The sequence below is a fragment of the Vidua macroura genome, chromosome 2, assembly GCF_024509145.1.
Source record: "Vidua macroura isolate BioBank_ID:100142 chromosome 2, ASM2450914v1, whole genome shotgun sequence".
NCBI lineage: Eukaryota > Metazoa > Chordata > Aves > Passeriformes > Viduidae > Vidua > Vidua macroura.
The window spans coordinates 76804830-76824695 of NC_071572.1; the positions used below are offsets into that span (position 1 = coordinate 76804830).

A 19866-nucleotide genomic window follows, 5' to 3' on the forward strand; every position below is an offset into this window, starting at 1 on the left:
GGCACTTTTCAATGCAATTCAGAAATCCCTGCTCGCTCCTGGAAAAGGGCATGGCATTCGGTGAACTGCTGAAATGAAAAGGTTTTCTAATAACTGCGTGTCTTGCATGTTCAGAAACCTGGTTTTATTGCTCATGGCATGAATGGTAAGCTATGCACGTAAAAATGTTACACTGATGAATCTTTCAAAAATGGTGATAAAGAAAGGCTGTGAAAGATCCATCAGGTCAATCAAATTCCAGAGGGATAAATGAGAAAGGGTTTTCCCTAGGATAATCCCACTAATATACAGTATTTCACCTGATTCTGAACTCTGCTAGTGATTAATTTCATTGCTCAAACCTCCTTTGTAGACATACTCCTGTCAGTGGATTTGAGGTCTGCTGACAGCAGTTACAGGCTGCTGATCTCATTTCTTACTCTGCAGATAGTCCTCTACACTTTCTAATTAGACCTCATAACAGTCTATGAGTGTGATCATTCTAATTTTACGTATCAGAAAAATAACTGACAATGTGATTCTCAAAGGGCAGAGAGAAAGGTCATGACCGAGGCATGAATAAGAAGTTAGGGGTTCTATTCTCCTCCTCTTTGTGCAAGTATAAATTAAAATAACTCCACAGTCATTCACCTCATCTACCCTATAGAGGCAGAATGTCACTCAGCATAATATTTGAGTGTGTTAAAGACACTAAAAGCTTTTAAAAAAATCAGAAAAGTAATGTAGAGGCCTGTAACATCTTTTTCTATGCAAAAGAAAATTCTGCTTGAAATATATAAATATTAGGATCTCCCTGTTTCGTTTCTTTTGCTTTCAGGGTTAACAATCACTTGGCAAAAAGCAGACATCTGCATTGTGCATCTAAGCAAGTATCTGAAACTATTCCAATCAGTGGAGAGAGAAATCTACTTTGAGAGTGCAATTTGTATCACCCTAAAGCCCATATCCCCAAGAGATTATACAAATCCTGCTAGAAACACCTTTCCCTCCCATTTGACTATAAAAGGATACTACTGCAAATATCTCTAAGGAAAACATTTATATTGTAGGCAGATTAAATTACTGAGCCGGATCCTCACAAGACTGACTCTTTGGCTGTCATCTTGGTGACAGAAATTATAGAAATTCTGTTTCAGATAGAAAGCTTTGAGAATGTTTGAAGAGTGATCAGATCTTGTGTTCCTCCAAAATGCTGTTTTGTAGCCAGATCCCCTTATTTGAAACATCTACACCCTCAGTCTCCATCCACTGTGAGCTCTGCTGTGAAGTGCAGATGCAGCAGTTCACAGATGAAAAATTCTATATTTTCATAGAGTAGGGACTAATCCTCTGATTGCTTTGGCAACTAAAATCATGGCCTTCAGCCAGCACTGTAAGTATTGCATGGGCTGGAAGCCATGGAGGTAGGTGATATGTGGAAAAACATAGCAGATTTGATTATAAGGAAATCCACAGAAGATTATCTAGCCTGGCAGAAAAACATCAGGACTAAGTCATTGTTTGAGAGAAAGAACAAACTTCTGCATTGAGCTGAGATAAAGGAAAGGATTCAGACATGGTTGCAACCTGTTGATTCCAAGTCAATTAGGAGTCAGAAAACTGGTGTTTCAGATCACTTAGCTGAATGGGAGCTGTGTATTATTGCCAGCAGGCAAAACCAGCATTTTTGTTACTTCTTCACAGCATTGCCCTGTTTGAAGGACATCACTTTGACCTGGACTGAATATTTGATCATCAGAGCTGTGTGGTTTCAGAATAGCCTCTATGGCTGTGAGAAAAAAAATTACTTGCTGCTTTCAAGATGAAGTTCATTAATTTTGGAGGGGATTATATAGCAGGATTGCTGAGATAATGGATGACAGGACTGAATGACCTAAAAGATTGCTTCTAGTCCTACACTTTAATACCTGTGTTGAATTCATGCCAAGGACTCATCTTTGCAGGGCCATGAAACAAGAGCCCCAAAGAGGAGCACAAAGTAACTGCTAGAACATCTGAATTTACTGAGGATAGTGAGGCACTGGCAAAAGTTTCCCGAAGAAATTGTGGCTGCCCCATCCCTGGAAGTGTTCAAGCGCAGGTTGGATGGGCTTTGAGTAACCTGGTCTAGTGGAAGGTGTCCCCCACAGGGTGGGTAAGAACTAGATGATCTTTATGGTTCTTGCCAATCCAAACCATTCTATGATCTGATGAATGCTATGGGAGAAACCACAGTAGTGGTAGCCATTTATTCTCACTATAAATATAAACACATCACATGTATTTTAGCACTTTGTTAAATGCTTGCAGAAGGTTCTGATGGGATAAGCATCAATATCTCACTGGCATCCATGGCTTTCAGGAATCTATCTTCACCTGCCATGAGATCTGTCAGCACTATGCTCTCTTCAATGGATCCTTCCAGGATACTGGCACATGTCACCTGTCACTGGCATCTGCTGTTGAAGGTCTCTGCTCCTCTTAATTATTTTGCCTACTGAGTGTCAAGTTCTTTCATGTTTGCTGGCATTTGCTTAAAAACCAGGAACACAAGTGAGCTCTTTAAGCAATATGGCAGATGTGCTGTTTTTAGGAAGAGGCATGATAGAAGGTTTAGTTGATCTTAATTGGCTTTTGTAAAACACAAGAGTCTCTTACCCATTCCTTGGTTCACAACAAGTATTTTTCCGGGTGCCTGTCTATTACTCTGTGTGACAAGCCGAAAGCCAGTGAAGGGTGGCAGGCTGGATAATGCGATTTTCAATGAGGCAGAATTTTCTCCCTTAGCTAATTCCATATGTATTGGATTGGATTTATCAGCAGCGTATGCTGGTAGTGGATCACTGTGTGCAGTGCTGGGGTTTGATGGCTGGTCTGATTACCCAGTTACAGTAATAATAACCTGGATGCACTTCGGCCCTCAAGCCAGCTCTGATCAGCTGATAGGGCACAACTTTATTTTGCATTCCAGCTTAGACAAAGAGCTTGCACACCCGAGTAAGTGGAAGTGGGATAGCAAAGTTACCACTCATCACCCTGCTCCAGGGCAATGGTACGTGTATGTGTTCTTATCACTGAGCATTTCTCTGCTTATCCCTCTTTCACGGAGGCTAAGCAATCTCAATTGCCCCACATTTCCTGAGATGTTCTGTAGGTCAGCAGAGTTTGCAGTCTGTCAAAGCCCCAAATTCCCACTTGCACACATTCCTTACGTGGCAGCTGCTCCAAACCCCTCCTGGTTTTGCTGATTGTCTTGGAATCAAAACTAATTATGGAGAAGAGCCCTGCTATCCCACAGACAAGGGCCTTTGGATGGATGACTTCTGTGAAAAGGGGAAAAAGCATCTCATGGATGCTTTGCAGCAGATTGTAGAGGTTAGGTTGGACCTTTCTGTTTCCTTTCTGATATAGGCACAGTTCCAGCGCTGGGAGCTGGCTCCTGAACAGGCACAGAAATGGGTAATTCACATGTTATGCGTGTTAAGCCCAAGGCCTTGGTTTGCTTTGGCAGAAGGCTCCTCTCATATTTCCATAGGAACATAAGGGAATTACAGCCTTTCAGCATATAGCTCGAAGTTCAGCTTCACAGTTACTAAGAGGAAACAGCTGCTGCCACTACCCAGGTAGTGTTGCAGATCCAAACCTTAAGTTCTGAGATATGAAATACATACGCTATGAAATCATGCTGGCTCCCCTTGCATAAGCTGAGATCCCTCACAAAATAAAGGCTTGTAGCACCATGTGCATCTCACCAGTGAGCTGTGCTGATAGAAAGTTGACGTGATGACATTTGCTTGAAATGTCAGGACCTTGTAGCATGAAGAGGTGACAGCACAACATTATGCTGCAAATAGCTACCGGGACATGGTGAGTTTCTTGTAGAAGACAAACCACTAAAAGTGATTGCATGGTGCATATTACTCTAGTTAGGAAAAGGGGAAAACCCCTTTTAAGTGAGAAACCAGGTGCTTAAAAGAAATCCAAATTTGGACCTTTCTTGTCTGACTGGATGCTGAATGACTGAGTAATAAAATGGCAGATCAAAATTAATGTCAGTAAGTACAGAAGAATTCACTGGGGAAGGAGAAAGCCTAACTGCCCATATACACTGACAATATGAAAAACAGCACACAGCAAAAAGATTCTGGAATTTCTGCAAAAAGTTTTCTGCTAAGATCAGTTTTGTGCTGTGCAGTGGTCAAGAAGGGAACTACAAGACAGCAAAGAATTAGCAAAGACAAGAAAAAGCCAACAAAACAGTGGCTTGGCCTCAAAAGGACCATTCTTTTTCATGACCTGGCTAAAGAAATTATGGAAATTATTTGCACAAAGTGCCTGGAAGAGTAAAACTAGGTGTTCAGGAAGGTTTCTAAGCTAATTGATGCTGGAACATAAGCACGGGTCTGGTGCAACTTCTTCAGAAATTCCCCTAAATGCTGATGACTAGCATCTGGAGTGTTAGCACAGGAAGACCACATTGACCCTGTCCCTAAATGTCTCTTCTGGCCAGAGTAAGGGACAAGAAATTTTGTTCAGTCAGCCTCTGGTCTTCCTCGAAATGGTCCTATTATTATCTGACCATAAAAATGTTAACAGATTGTGGAGGGTTGGTTTCCTCAATTAATTCTGTCGAACTCTTCAACACTTAGTGAACAACTGAAATTTTGTTTACACATTCAGCAGGGCAGAGTGAAAGAACCAATCTGTCCCCAAATTAATTACTTAATTTCATATTGGTGTTACAGTGCTAAATGAATGAGATGCCCTCTCTCTCCCCACGTGCCTTCTGAAATCTTCTTCCTATTGTGTCAGACTTGTCACTGCAATCTCCCTTAATTGCAAGCTCCTTGGTAATTTCTCTGCCACAGCATTTTCCTGAGAAGAACCAATGGTGAGGACTCAGATGAAAAGAAATACTCTGACAAGCTGGAGTTTTAATTTTTCTTTAGATTGCTTGTAGAAGAGGATCATTATTAGCAGATGATAATTAGGAAGTGGTAACACTTTAATTTGCAAGGATATATTGAAATTCATTAGCATCTGAAAGCTTTACTGTGTTCTGTGGCAAATGAATTGGATGTATCAGACTGGTTCCTAATAGCTATGATAAATATCCTGACCAAACCACTGCTACCCCTATTTCATCTGTGGATCTGTCCACAGTGGATCTATCTAACACAGTGTTCTGTGTTTCTGTAGCCTACCTTTATTAAACAAGCCAAAGACGGGTAAAGTGTGAAACTCCTGGAAGGTTTTACCCCACTTAATGTCTTTTCTAAGCTGATGGTCTAAAAGGAGTTCTTCCTTCACTGGAGTGAGACAAGAACCTCCGTCCAGAGGGTACTTCAGAGAAATGTATTGACCTGTCAATACAAGTGATAATGGTTCTGAACTAAAACAGGATGCATTTAGATTATATATTAGAAAGAAATCTTTTCCTGTGAGGGTGGTGAGCCACTGGCACAGGTTGCCCAGAGAGGCTGTGGGTGCTCCATCCCTGGAAGTGTTCAAGGCCAGGCTGGATGGGGATCTGATCAGCCTGATTTAGTGAAAGGTGTCCTTGCCCATGTCAGTGGGACTGGAAATGGATGGTCTTTGAAAGTCCCTTCCAACCCAAAGCATTCTAGAATTCTATGGAATTATCCCCTCTGAACTCAAGGAAGCTGAGGTGAGAACTGAAGGAAGTGATCAAAACAATGGGGAAAAGTCTGCTGCTTAGAATGTGCAGAACCATTCTGAACAGTGCTTGCTGCAGTGGGAACCTCATTCTTCAGGCTATCAGATCCAGGAGAAGACCAGCACCCCCAGAATGTGGTTCATCCCACCTTGAACATGTGCATTGTCACAGAATGAACCACCTTCAGGGTACTAATTTATTTCCTCTGAGAAGAGACCCAAAAAAACCTACTTAGACCAGATGCTTAACTGGTCCAAGGGACTAAAGGTATAGGCAACGGCATATGTTGACAGCTCATGACTATTTCTCCAGCCTTAATGAATTGCTGGTTTTCATCTGGCAGGAAGGTATCCCTCAGTATTTTCCAGCAAGCTGCAAATAACAGGTAATTAAAACACCATGGAAGGCAAGACTTTTATTCTTTATGATTTTTGAAAGAGTGCAAAGATGTCCTTAAAATACAGAAATCCTACTTAGCATGAAGCAATTACGTTCAGAGAAAAAAAGTGGCTTTAGGCTTAAAAAGTAGAATCCTGTGAAGAGCAATGATTCTTGAAAAACTGACTTTCCAAGTCCTTCACTGGCCAGCTGGTATTTCTATAGCTACAGAATAGTCGTCTAATTTCCTTTGACCATTCACTTACAAGTGTTTATTTGCCTGCCAAGACACAGAAGCAGAGGGTCACTTGAGATCTATTGGTTACTTATACAATAAATCATTTTTATTTTGAACTATTATGAAATACACGAGGGAAGAACATTTGCTGGATTTTTCTGCTAGGATGAACCACTGTGCAAGTATAAACAATGATGACATTACATTGTCAGCATGTGTTTTCACTGTTCATCATTCATTGAGGGGACTGGGGAGTGAGTCACACCTGCACCAGCCATTGCCTCAGCAGAATTTGCAAAGTCAGGTTAGAATGAGATCAGGGAACACTGTTTAGGAACTTTCTATTGGCAGTGCAGGCTTTCTTCATTATTATTTTCTTCTTGTGATTTTGCTTCATGTCATTTCCTCTTTCACCCTCAATTTACTTCTGTTTTGTGAAATTTTGGAGCTATGAGGAATGAATGCATGAATTTTGCTGTTACATGATTGAGGTGGAAGAATGGCCTCCTGAGAGCTTCAGTTGCCAGCAAGATGGATTTCAGTGCTGAAAACTTTGAACTCCAGAGCTGTTTGCTATAGCAAAGCAGAAACATAAGTCATCTAAACCTTGTAACATTCACCCATGGATGGAAATGAATAATACTCCTCTTAACTTGTACAAGGGAGAAGAGAGGACTAACAAAAGTGGTGGGGTATTTTTTTTTGCACTGATTGAACTTCAAAGAGGTGCAGAAAATTGGATTACAGATTTCTGGATTCCCTGATCTCATGATTCATCTGCTGGACTGCCTGAATCTCTCTGCCCAAGCCACTTAATTTTCCTTGTAGTCAGCCTTCTCATTTCAGTGAGACAAATTCTACACTACAAACTGACCACCAGTAGCTGTTCCTTTACTTTATCTGTGCTTCTAGCAATACTTTAGCCCAATATAATGGTTAACTCATGGGATTCTTGAGTGCTTGGAAACCATGCTGGACTCTTTATTACAGGGGTAGAAGTCTGAGTTTTGATGCTTTTTTGCAAATATATGTCCTCCAAAGTACATCTTCCTGCATCCTTACCAGGAAACAACTAGGTGACATAACAACAAAAAAAAAAAAACCCACAAAAAAAACCCCAAAACAAAACAAACCCACAAAAAACAAACAAAAAAACCAAAAAAACAAAAAAAAACCAACACCACAAACAAACACCCAAAACAAACAAAAAAACCTCCAAATCCAAACAAAAACAAAAACCCCAAACAAACAAAAAACCAAACCAAACCAAAACAAAAAAAAATCACAGCCAGACCTGACACAAAAGATCATTAAATCATTTTGAGTTTCCTGGATGCAGTAACAACGTCATCTCTATGTCATAAAAAATAACTTCCTGAGAATCATAGAATCATTGAAGGGGACCTTTAAAATAATTTAGTTCCAAACTCTTGCCATGGGCTGGGACTCCTTCCACTAGACCAGGTAGATCAAAGCCCTATCCAACCTGTCCTTGAACAATTCCAGGGATGAGACAGACACAGCTTCTTTGAGAATCTCATCTGCTCTTAGTGAAATAACTTTCCATAAAATCACATAGTGGTCTGGGTTGGAAGAGGCCTTTGAAACTCATCTAGTCCAAACCTGCTGCCATAGGCAGGAACACTTCTGAAAGGATCCCTGGGTTTTGTTGAGGAGCTGCTTTACAAAGAGGTTGGGATAGGCTTGGCCATTGTTGTGGTGAGGAAGGAGGGAGTGACCACTCCCCAATACAATGAGAAAAAAAAAAACCAACCTGCAGCACATTGATGTCAAAGCCAAGAACCTATAAATAACTCCTTGCACTCTGAACAGCTGCGCAGAAGACAATACATAACAGGCAAAAATACCCCATCTCAAAAAACATTCCTGAATGGGTGTCCTTCCCAGCCCTCTTAACAAACATGGTCGAAAATCTGTGTACAAACAGTGCCTTCCACCTCATCTCTATCCCCTCCACCTCATCTATATCCTCTGTGTGTGTTTTTTTTTTTTTTTTTTTTTCTGAGGTGCTGTGGACAGCTGGGAAGAGTGACATCCTCCATCTGCAGAGCTTGTTACCTTGAGATTGCCAGACTGAAGTCTTGGCTACACACAGGACTGCATTCATACACACAGGACTGTTTGACTAAATCTGTTTTGAACAATTTAGTTCACAGCCATGAAGTCTGTGTAATGCTTTTATGCTGATTCTGTGCTTTTATCACATTTCAGGATGTTGGAACCAGGTAAAACTAAGCTGAATTAGACCACTCCTGTATCCACCCCCTACAGGATTTAAGATGGATGCTGTGGTACATAATGTCAATGTCTAAACCACCATTTGTGTATCTCTGAGCTGTATGCTAGTTTTGCTGCCCTTTTATCTATCTATCTATCTATCTATCTATCTATCTATCTATCTATCCACAGAAATGCTTATAGGGCTTTTTTTAATGCCAAGAAAGCCTCAGTGAACTGAATGTTAGTGATTCCTGCCTAGGTTGGGAGGGACCAAGCACTGTTGGTAAGGAGGAGTAGTGGCTCCACAGGTATAAAAGTGATGGGTGAATTTATTCCATTGCCCTCTGGACACGTGCCCATCACTGAATCTCTCTGGCTCAGCATTCCTCCCAGCCACATGAATTTGAAGAACTATGACACGACTAGCTGAGGGTGAGAAATATTCACTTATTTCCAGGAGCAAGCCCTTAGGATGTGTTTCAGAATTGGAGAGGAGAGCTATCTCCAGTGTGACTAAACAAGCTGCTTTCAAAAAGCCCCCTTTAAAAAAGGCAGTGGAGAAGAAGCAGTCTCACCCCTGGGATTTGTAAGAGTGGCATCAGTGCCTTTGCCTCCATCTCCACAGCGCGTATCATCAAATGGGAGGCACTGATCCCCAGTTCCAGCCAAGACCTCCGAGTTCTTCACAATGTCTTTCACTGATGTGGTTGACTTGATTTTATAGATACGTCGGCTGTTGGTGTCCGAGAGGTAGATGGAGCCGGTGATCGGATCTGTGGTCAAGTAATACTTATGAGCTGGGCTGTGGCTGAAAAACAAGGGTATGACATTATTAATGTTTTGGATGATGTGTTTCCTTAAGTCAACAGGCAATGCAAACACTTTAGAGAACAAAAATACACAGGGCAGAAAGACTGGGAAAGTAAAGGAGTGCTGTTTTAGACAAGGTTAGTACAGGGTGTGTTACAGCACGGGATCCCAAGCTGTATCCATTAGCAATTGCTGTGCCTGGGAGCTCCCTGGCATGGAGGGAAGCAACCGAAGGAAAGGGCTCTATGGTCTGAGTTTGAGCCAAAACCATGCCAGGAACTACTACAGGTTGAGTTCCAGTGCCTGTGTTTGTTTAATTTACTTGTTATAGACATAGTCCTGAAACTGGTATTCGTGCAGTGCCCGGAAGTAAAGGGAAAACAGAGGACAGTAGGGAAATAAAACAAATAATGATGTAAAAAATCTGCCCTCCCAACAAAGACTGATATAAACTCCAAAAGGAGATTCCCTGTATAAAGCACTTGAAGATACACCCTTCAAGATCACTGCATCAAGGTTCATCTGGTGCTCTTGCTGACTCCAGCAAAGACTCTAAACTTTTATTTTGCTCTCAGGGAGATTAAGGGAATCCTGCCACTGAATTCAGCTGGACCTCAGTGATGAGAGAAACAAAATAATTCCCTGAGTGGCACATTTTGCCCCAAGGAAAGCATGAACTGGTATTTGGCTGAGGAACCTGAACGTCAGTCCCCTGTTGAACACCCTCTGCTCATTGTTTCCTTGGACACAAGAAAGGGTGGTGGAGAAAACAGGATGAGCAGACAGAATGATAATATTTTTAGCTTCATGATTGCAACACTAAATGAGCCCAAGACTGAAGAAATTAATAAACTAAAACTCACTTTATGGAAAGCATCCAATAGGACTGGCCAGAAAAAAAAACAACTAGATGGGTTTAGACAAAATTTAAACTATTATCTTTGCAAGGACTTTACCTGTGTTTTAACATAGATACTTAAGTTATTAATATATTTTATTAAAATTGTTGACTACTAGTGTGTATTGAGCCACATCTCTTCTAAGCCTGAAACCAACAGGTTAGACTTTTAACATCTCTCCTGAACAGATTTATTTTCCTTCTAAGAAAGCCTAAGTAGTACTTAGAACAAGTATGAAAAGTATCTACTTTTCTCCAGAACACCTTCAAGCTGTCCAAACTCATCAAGTCCAAAGAATTCATAATAAAAATCTAGGCCACAGTTCACATTTTTGCACTTAATGGAATTGTTCCAGGAGAAGTTCCAGGACTAGAAACTTGAGTGTCAATCACATTTGACTCTATTCTGCATATAGAAAATTCCTCTCAACCTTTATGTTAGGAAAATTACCCCCTCTTCAGACACGTAAAAATTACTGAGTTATTCTCATCTTTAAAAAGCAGTAAATTGGTTCTTCATTCAAATTATTTAATACTATGGGGGTGGGGGGAAATTTATTCTGGAATATCCCTTGTGATTTATCCTATTAAAGTCTGAACAGATTTCATCTCCAAAAATGACACTGATTCTTGCTAAATAAAATGCTGTGACCTTCAAGACAGCTCCAGCCTGACAGTTCAGTCTCCATCTGTATTCCTTCCCAATGACAGCAGGCTGGGAGGGTATTATTTCATTTACCTGCATGTCACTCACACTAAGCAAGTGGCTTCAACCCTGGTGGAAGAAGTTCCCTGTGGGAATCCATCATCCATTTTGATCAGGGCCTTGCATTTTCTGCTGACTGTCCTAACAAAGCCCTGCTGAATGTCAGTAAGCTCTTGAGCTGTTCATAATCTCTATTTTGCATGGGAGGTGGACAAGAGGAGGACAGTTTTAATGGCACTTTGCAATCCTTTACCATCTTTGACTGGCAAGCACAGATAACTTTCCCAGAGTTTTAGAGCAGGCTATGTGCAGATGGGCAAAGGCAAATGACTTACCCAGAGATGGAGAAAAATGGGGACAGAGAGAAATTCCTGCTCCCCTCTCCCAGCAATATTGTAGTGATTTATTTTTGGATTGCACAGCCTCACTCTGGTGGATTTTATTATTGATTACAGAATCTTCTGTAAAAAAGAGAGCTTTTAAAACAATTTTCTATTCCCAGCTCTTGTATAGAATAGATGCTGAAACAACCTGTTAAAATGGTCAAGCTGGAATTTACCCCCCTGGCCTCTGCCAACTGTTTTCAGCACTGCAGAGAGTTAGTATCATACTCTGCCCTGGCATGAATTGCACTGTGTTATACACTGGAAGTTTTTTTTGTCACTTTGAGATCCTTCAGGGTGAAAGATGCTTAAATAAACATACATTGGTCATGTAAAATCTCCCAAACTCCTTCCCTTTATCTGTGATAGTGCATGAGCAGTGGAGCCAGGAACACTGAGGATTCACGTTTTATTTAAAGCCACAATCAGTAGGCAAATCCAAGTGGTAAACTGGACTGGGCTGAACAGCAACTGAAATAAATATGCCTGGGGTGAAGCATAGAAGACTTTTTTCCCCCTTTCATCCTCTCTTATTTTTTAGCTAGGTAACAGTCCAAAACAAAAGACAAAAATTTTTACTATTCAGAAGACTTGATCAGCTATACTATTCGTAGTCTTAGAATATTTATCCCTCATATTGGCACTGCCACTAGAAAATGACTGTGGAGGAAGAACTGATTTCCCATTCAGAGTGTTCCTTGAGCTATTGCAGTTTTTTAGAAGAAAACCTGAGCAATCCATTGATATTTTAAACCCCCTGAAGCAGTAACACTGAAGTTGCAGTGATGGATTGGGCTGATCCCTGGCCAAGAACTGACATTTGATGGGTATTATGGGCACAATGGTGTAGTCACTGGGAATGAGAACAGTTTCATGGTTCTGCAGGCCGAAGTGAAATGGAGGTGATACTGCTTCCCTGTATACCTGTGATGTGCTGGGAAAGCACAGGAAAATCTTTCAAGTCCACAGTGATCCCACTTCTTTGGGGTTGTGTATAGTCTCTTCCATACATCTCTCTTCTCCCTTTTATTATTGTCATTGTTTGGACAGGATAGAGCCAGTATCATTTAGGGAGCTCTGCAGGTATGTTAAGAGATTCAGACTCTATTTTAAAGTGTTTGTGCTTTATGTGATTTCTTAGACACAGGCACAGAGAAGAAACGGGATACAAAGTTGGGTGAGCTGGCAGAGAGGCATGAGGCTTGGATTGTGGATTGCCTCAGTTGTACTATGGTATGTACACAGGCTTTGAACAAAGGCTGGTATTCTCCCTTTGGGCCCAGAGACCAGTTTTGGAGGAGTCCTAGGAAGGAACCTCCTGCTCCAGAGTGGGAAGCCAGTCTCTAAGGAAAAGAGATGAGAAAAGGGAGATGGTCCCTTTTTTTCAGCAGGTTCCCTACAAAACATCAGCACAGCAGACTACACCTTTTTATGGTTTCTGTAAAATGCCAAGCTTTAGATAGTTACAAAGTGGATGCTTACATCAGAGCTGGCTGCCTTAATTCCCTTTACAAGCAACGGAGAGAAATATCACCTTTTGGGGTAGGACTTGTCTATTTTCAACATTTGTCTTACAAGATTAACTGTATCTTAGTTTCTCAAATGAAAGGACATCTATCACCTCCTCAAAGGACAACTTCTGTTACTGGTAACTGTACAGCTCTGGCTCCCACTGTGGTCAACAGACAGGAGCAGTCACACCACCAAAATTAGTTAGCCACAACCATTGACCTGGATAAACTCCTGGGGCTTCTTTGGATCTGATGTCTCTATTTAAGGACACAAAACCACCTCTTTTTCTGTGCCAGCTACCCACTTCCCCTCTGAGCTTTGCTGGCCATGTACATTTGCTGGTGACTAAAGAACCACCAAATTCTTGCAGTCAGGAGGTTTTTGTTCAGTGGGGCTGTGTTTCCATGGCTCCATGCTAAGCACCTTGCATCTCAGAACTAGAGGATTTAATTGTAGCTTGTGTGAGGTACTGGTCTTTTTTCCTAGGGTGACACTCAGTTGATTAATACCTAAGGAGGCCACACAGTGCAGTGAGCTGGATTTGTGCTTGGTCTTTTAGTGTTTGCAGTTTCTGTGTGATGCCCAAAGCTCTATTAGTGTGACATGCTGGACAATAAAATGTTATAACATGCCATAAGCCAAGCCAGAGATGGCAAGAGACTTTTTATCTGATCCTAGAGCTGAGATACCTCTCATTGTCACTAATTGTAGACTTCCCTCTACAGTATGAATGGAAACAAGAAAGGAAGAATAAATTTAAGTGCTCACTTTTTGTGTATTTCCAAGACAGAAATGCCTCACTGCCCTCCACATTCCTGCAGAAAAGGCATCATGACTGGGTGATGCTTTTTGGCTTAGCTAGCGTCCCTCATTTAGGCTGTTGCAGAGTTAGACCTTGGCTACGCACACAGAGCTGTAAAGCCAAGCCTTTTAGTGGGTAGCTCCAGAACCTTTGGAGATCAAGCTCACCACAGCCTACATACTGGGGAGGAATTCCTTTCCCCTGAACTGAGACAGCTTTAGCATATGGATTTCAGCTTTTCCAAACCACTATGATTCAGCACTGTGGATCTCCCCCTTTGCACCACTGCTGGTCACTGTTGTCAAGCCTAGGACCTTCTGGAGTTTAAAGCACTGGAGCTTTAGCTGAGACTACACCCACTCATTTCCTTGAGGGTCAGGAGCAAAGAGACTTCCTAGCAAGAAGTATTAAAGCAAATGTCACAGAACAAGCACTAAGAGATGGGTGACTCCTTCAACACAGTCACAGATGGAAGGGTTTGATCTGGAGCTCCTCACCTGCTTCCTCCCTCCCTCATCCCCTTTGGGTTACACTGAAGCAGGCATGTCTTGGATTTCTTTCACTAAATTTCTTAGTTTTTAGAAACTGCCTAAAGGCTGAAGTCCTGCCAACTCTGCTTGCCAATCTGCAGCATTTGTGGCCAGTCTATCAATCTTCCTTCAGTTACTGCTTTCATACACAAAACCTCCTCTCATAGCAGGTATCCAGCTGCTGCCCTTCACTGTCAAACAAGATGCACTTTAGTGGCTGTGTATTTCTTGGGGATTAGGGATACAACCTGGCTGTTTCAAAGAGAAATGAATTTTTCTATAGCTTTCAAATTATGTGAAAGAATACCTGGGGGGCTGGAACTCAGCCTGATGAGGACAATCAGTGAAAAGGTCTTGGGTACCAAGCTCCCAGCCCTGCTAATAGATGCTTTGGGCCAGTCCATTATACTGTGAAGCTCAGCCCTTCATTATTGTTCTAGCAATAGGATAAAAGATCAGTTTCTACTCCATTTGATTTCCAGGCATGCAGATGAAAGAACAATTCTCATTTAGCATAGCCTTTATGAAGTCAAAGAAATAGTAAATAAAAAGCATGTAGCAAGAAAAATCCCCAATCCCAAATGCAGAAGAAAACTATACACACACACACAAATCCCAACTCCACACAGTCTAAGCTTCTGATTTATAAAAGCAACCAGGGAGAAGGATGGGAAACTTGTCAGAGTCAGAGAAGTCCTTGCAAACACAGTCAGTGACAGGAAGCTGACATCTTCTGGAATGCAACTGATTGGATCAAACCCACTGAAACTCCAGTGAACCCAAGTGACAAATATTCTTAGTGACAAAGCTCCAATTTAAGAGTCTCTCTTTTATCTTGTTTTCTTGTCATTACTCTTTTATTGCATTTCCTGGCTAAGGTTCTGAGTTGCACTACCTCCTATTTGAGTCTGACAGACTTTCACGTATCAAAGCTCTCTACGAAAGCTCAGACTGAAAAATGTTACAAAAACTAACTTCCCTGGGTGGGTGATGCTGGGGCACATAGGGATCTTCATTATGCCTGTTAAATCCCTCAAACTCAAATTAAGGCTTTTCACTGTATGAGAATTATTTTTCCATCCTAGTTGTTCCAGTAATCTGTATCCCGATGCTGTTCCCATTCTACTTTCTTGGTTAATTCCACTCCATTTTCTTTCCCCCCTCCTCCTCCTGTTACCCTGCTTCTCCTGCTGGTATTTCCCCTGTCTCCAGCTATAACAGCTCATGCAGAAGCTTGCATGGCTCACATTGTGATTAATGGCTCCCAGTTCTGATGACTGATTGCCTACGCCAGTTTTAATCACGCCAGCTTCATTTGCTATTGAATCATCTGGAAATGACACTTGTGGCTCATTGTGTAACAACATGCAACAAGACAGGGAGCAGCATAAGAATTCTCCACTGGTTGGCTTACCTATGTCTGAAATCTTTATTTCTGACAGAAGACAGGAAAGCAGGGAATAGAAGAAAGAATGAGGTGTTAGCAGCTCAGTTCGATGCATTATTAGCAGATTGAAAACTTGACAGTAACTGTATCACACAATGCAATAATAAATAAAGACTTAGCTGGAATGACACTGATGTATTTTATATTGGATATTACTTGGCAGTGAGCTCACTTATGTACTGCTGCATATCACAAAAGAAGTGTGATCTCACCTGCTTAGAGTTATTCACTCACACAAGGGATAGGACCATCAGACTTTATCTATCATTCAGTGCAGCACTGAGCTAAATAGATGTAGATGCAGGTATCTTTACAGTTTTTTTCACCCTCAGTCAAAGCAACACCTTGTGATTTACAAAGGTAAATTAAGAGTTGCACAGTTACGGGTGGCAGTTCATTGCTGTAACCTTGTGAACTCCAGCCCAGAGGACTTGAAACTATGCTGAGCTGGACCTTTTTCATAGGTCTGAGTTACACACCCAGCTGCAGCTCTCTGTGACCCGTAATGCATTTGCTTCGCAGAACACTACATTCCAAAGCCACCCCTGCAAACAAACCTTGGAGCCAAACAGTGAGGGTGTTAATCTCAAAGGAGATGCTGATTTGAGAAGACACAAGCAAACTCCATTTAGTCCAAAAGCAATGGCTTTCCTTTTCGCCAGCCAACATCTGAACCCACTTACTTTATAGCACACCAGAGTGAAGAAATGTTTATTAGATCCAGTAACCTGAGTGTTTGCACAGATGAAGCAGCAATCATTGCAGCAGATTTAACTCTGGAGTAAATTTAACTCTGTGGCTCTACACAACAGCCAGCAAGGCTACTCTGTCAAGGCTTCCAATTTTCTCTTCCCCAATGAGGAAATACTTTGCAAAACCTCTGTTTGGTCTGGTATTTCCACTGACAATGAAACAGGGATTGGGTTTTCAAAATTGTACTTCTGGGAGAGAGATTATTAATCCTACTCCATTGCAATGGGATTTGGGTCACCTAGGCTCTTCTGGAAGTTTCACCTTTGGTAATTAAAATAACTTTCTGGCAATAGAAGGATAGATATTACACTATAATGAGGACCAGGCCTGAAGGTTTATCCCAGCTTCCCACCTTACAAACATGAGAGATATGTTCTCATGTATCATGGAATAGAATAGCAAAAATGAGGTTCTTGCTTCCTTACTTGAAAGGTGTCCCAGCCCTCTGAGATGTCCACACCAAGGCAGCTATTCTGTAAGTGCCAGCCTTCTGGTGGTGGCTGTCTGGATTTCTTTTTTTTTCCATACACCATGATCTGCAAGGATGGTTCTGAATGCCAAATAAGACTTCTGGCGAGGTCTAATGACTATGGCATGTTTGTGCATGAGGGACGAAGGGGATCTTGCACAAATTTGGCTGCAGTCCTTGCAGAAATGGAGTACTATGTTTGTCCTCAGCAGCAGAGGATATTAAATCTGAGGAGGGAGGGCCTTACTTTCAGGAAGATTCTCACTTTCAGGCCAGATTTTGAGAGATTAATGGGAATGTTGACTTTCCTACCAGGTATCCTCATACTGACTTCTCAGGACTTGAGTTCAGGCCTGTCTAGCACAGAAGACTCATTAAGGAACACTGCCTTAACTCTGACTTTCCTGGAGTGAGGCTTTTCTAGCCATGTAAAGCCCAGAACCAGGCCCCATTGCTTTGAAGTGGATTCTTGTATTTGTTGTGGAAATTTTAGATAGGAAAAATATCCCCAGTGAGGTAAACTTAAAATTTGGTTCAGTCACAATTTATTCCATTTTCTCAGAACTTGTGACAAATCATACTTTTCCCTCTGCTTCATTGTTTTTAATGGATATTCCTGCCCCTTTCTCATTATTTCTCCTAGTATATTTTTTTCCTCTGCTTTCTGGCATTAAAAGAAAACTCTCCACTCACTTCCAGACGCTCCCCATCGGCATGTTCAGCCTGACACTGCTGCTCAGTTGGGAAATGAAGGGGGCTGCTACAGCTGTCCCCTCAAAAAACAACTAGAAAACCCCAGTCTGTGACTGCCTGGAGTGATCATCTTGTCTAAATTATGAGTGATTATCAGTCCTGATTCACCTCTACATATCATCATCAGTGCTGTGTCCTTCCAAGTTTAGGTTATCTCAGAGGCTGCTTGTTAATTTTCAGCATTCCCACTGTTTTCTGACTACAGGAAGAGGCAGACATCAGCACAGCCTGATTTAGCAGCACAGAAATGTGTCAATATTTTTGGCATGTGATTCAGTTCTGGAAGAACTCGCTAGGCCTGTGTTTCTCTGGTGTAAATCAAAGTCAGCAGAGTTGCAGAAGAAGCAGATCCAGACAGCTTTTTCTCTGTTTTGCTGTGTTGTTTGCTTTTTTTTTTTTTTTTTTAAGGGTACTGCTCATTTTTCTTTTGGGTATATAGGATTTCTGGAGAACTTAAGAACATTACTCTAATGGCCACATTCAGCACAGAGTACCTCAGCTCCAGTATGTTGGTGACATTGCCAGAGGGAAATATCCTTCGGATGTAGTTGAAATCTCCAACATAAAGACTTCCATCAGACCCACATGTTAGGGCAACAGGAGCCAGGAGTTTGTTTCCATCTGCCAGACCATTGCAGCTTGGACAAGAAATGCTCCGTCTGCGGCCGTTGCCCATAATGCTTCCAATTACAGGTGGCTGCTGGGAAATGAACTGGTTTTCCCCATTCCCTTTATGCAAGATGCCTAGAGAGAGAGAAAACAGTATTATGGAAATTAAAGAAATGGGGAGACTGAGGCCAAAGGGAGCACAAACTGATAATGCTGCATGCCAGCTGGGAAATCTGTTAAGTAGCAAGAAGGTTTATCATCTTTCACAATATTATTTTGTGATAGCTTCAAGTGAGGAGCCTCTTTTCTGAATTAATTATTTCTTTTAGACCCATTACATTTCCTGCAGAAGGAAAATATGTAGAGAGAACAAGACTGTCTTTACCTTTGAATGAAATGCGCTTTTCAGCATCTTATGAATTTTTACCTGCCCTGTCTGTTCCTCCTTGCCCTGTAATTTGCAGTCTACCAGGAAAAAAAAAAAAAAGGAAAAATAAGGGCCAGGAAGACCATGGGACATTCTCTAGAGAAATGTTTAATCTGCGAAGTTTTAGAGGAGCTCTGCCTATTTTCCCTCTAATTGGAGCACTCTCAGCAGTGATGTGGATTGAATGAGATGTTTGCTCCCATACCACTATTATCCAAAGGGACACAGTGATTCCACCCTTGAACACGTTCTGATCAGCTTTTAAGCTTCCCTTCTGCAGTCCTCAGCAGTCTTCAAGGACTCTGGAACCTTCCATTCTCCTTTAGGACCCATGAAGCCTCTTGTTTTGCAAGTACACTTCACATATTGGAGGATGCCTCTGGGTGGATTTATGCTTAGTGACAGCTTCAATCTGAATAGGCTCCCCTTCATTATTTTAGGAATATTTTCCTTGTTAACACCCTTCTTTTACAACACTACAAAATTGGGCTGACATTCAACTACTTCATGATGGCCAGCTTCTTTTACATTTTGCACACCAAATTGCTTCTAAATGTAGGTTACTAGAAATAATTTGGTAGTAAAACACATGAGAGAGCACATGTTTTGGTCAGGTTTCTTTCCTTTCTTTTTCTTGAATTCTTAGTGATAAGAAGCAACTGGGTCTTGCAATGCTGCATTACTCCCATTATGAGTCACAGACAACCTACCACTTTGTATGTTGAGGGCATGGTGTTTGTCCAGGGACCATCCTCCAAGTTTGGAAGCATCAATTTCATAACCCTGAAGCACAGCTGTCCTCTTCTCCCACAGGATTAAGTCTGGACAGGATTCATACTCATAACCTACTGAAACTGTAAACAAGAGAGAAACAAAAGACTTCTTAGATTAGTAACCCAGAAATGCAGTGCCAGCACACACAGAGTCACAATTGAGCGGGTGTAAGAGCATTTCTACAGAAAATTGTGAATTCAATTGAAAATGTCATCATCATAATGAACAGTCCAAACATTTTTTCCTCTTAAAAGTCTGTTCTGCATCTAAAAAGGTCAATGCTGTTGTCTGTGTTGGGCAAATATGCTAAAAATTCAAAAGACACTGCTTTAAGGATGTATTTTAAAACAATGGATACAAGGACTGGGACTTGATCTCTGGGAGTCCTTTCCAACTCAGGGTATGCTATGATTTGAGAGTGTAAACCACTGCTGGACTCTCAAATGGGAGAATTTTACTCCTATCTAATTTCTTTGATCA

At 41.5% G+C, this 19866-nt stretch overlaps 1 protein-coding gene across 1 annotated transcript in view; it reads right to left on the reverse strand.

Moving 5' to 3' along the window:
• TENM4 (teneurin transmembrane protein 4) overlaps positions 1–19866 on the reverse strand; it is a 342135-nt gene that overhangs the window by 43844 nt on the left and 278425 nt on the right. Inside the window, exons 17-19 of the mRNA XM_053969741.1 lie at positions 19323–19466; positions 18071–18320; positions 9089–9321 (exon numbers count right to left, since the gene is read on the reverse strand). Coding sequence (XP_053825716.1) covers positions 9089–9321; positions 18071–18320; positions 19323–19466 — 627 coding nt within the window. The remainder of the gene's footprint in view (positions 1–9088; positions 9322–18070; positions 18321–19322; positions 19467–19866) is intronic.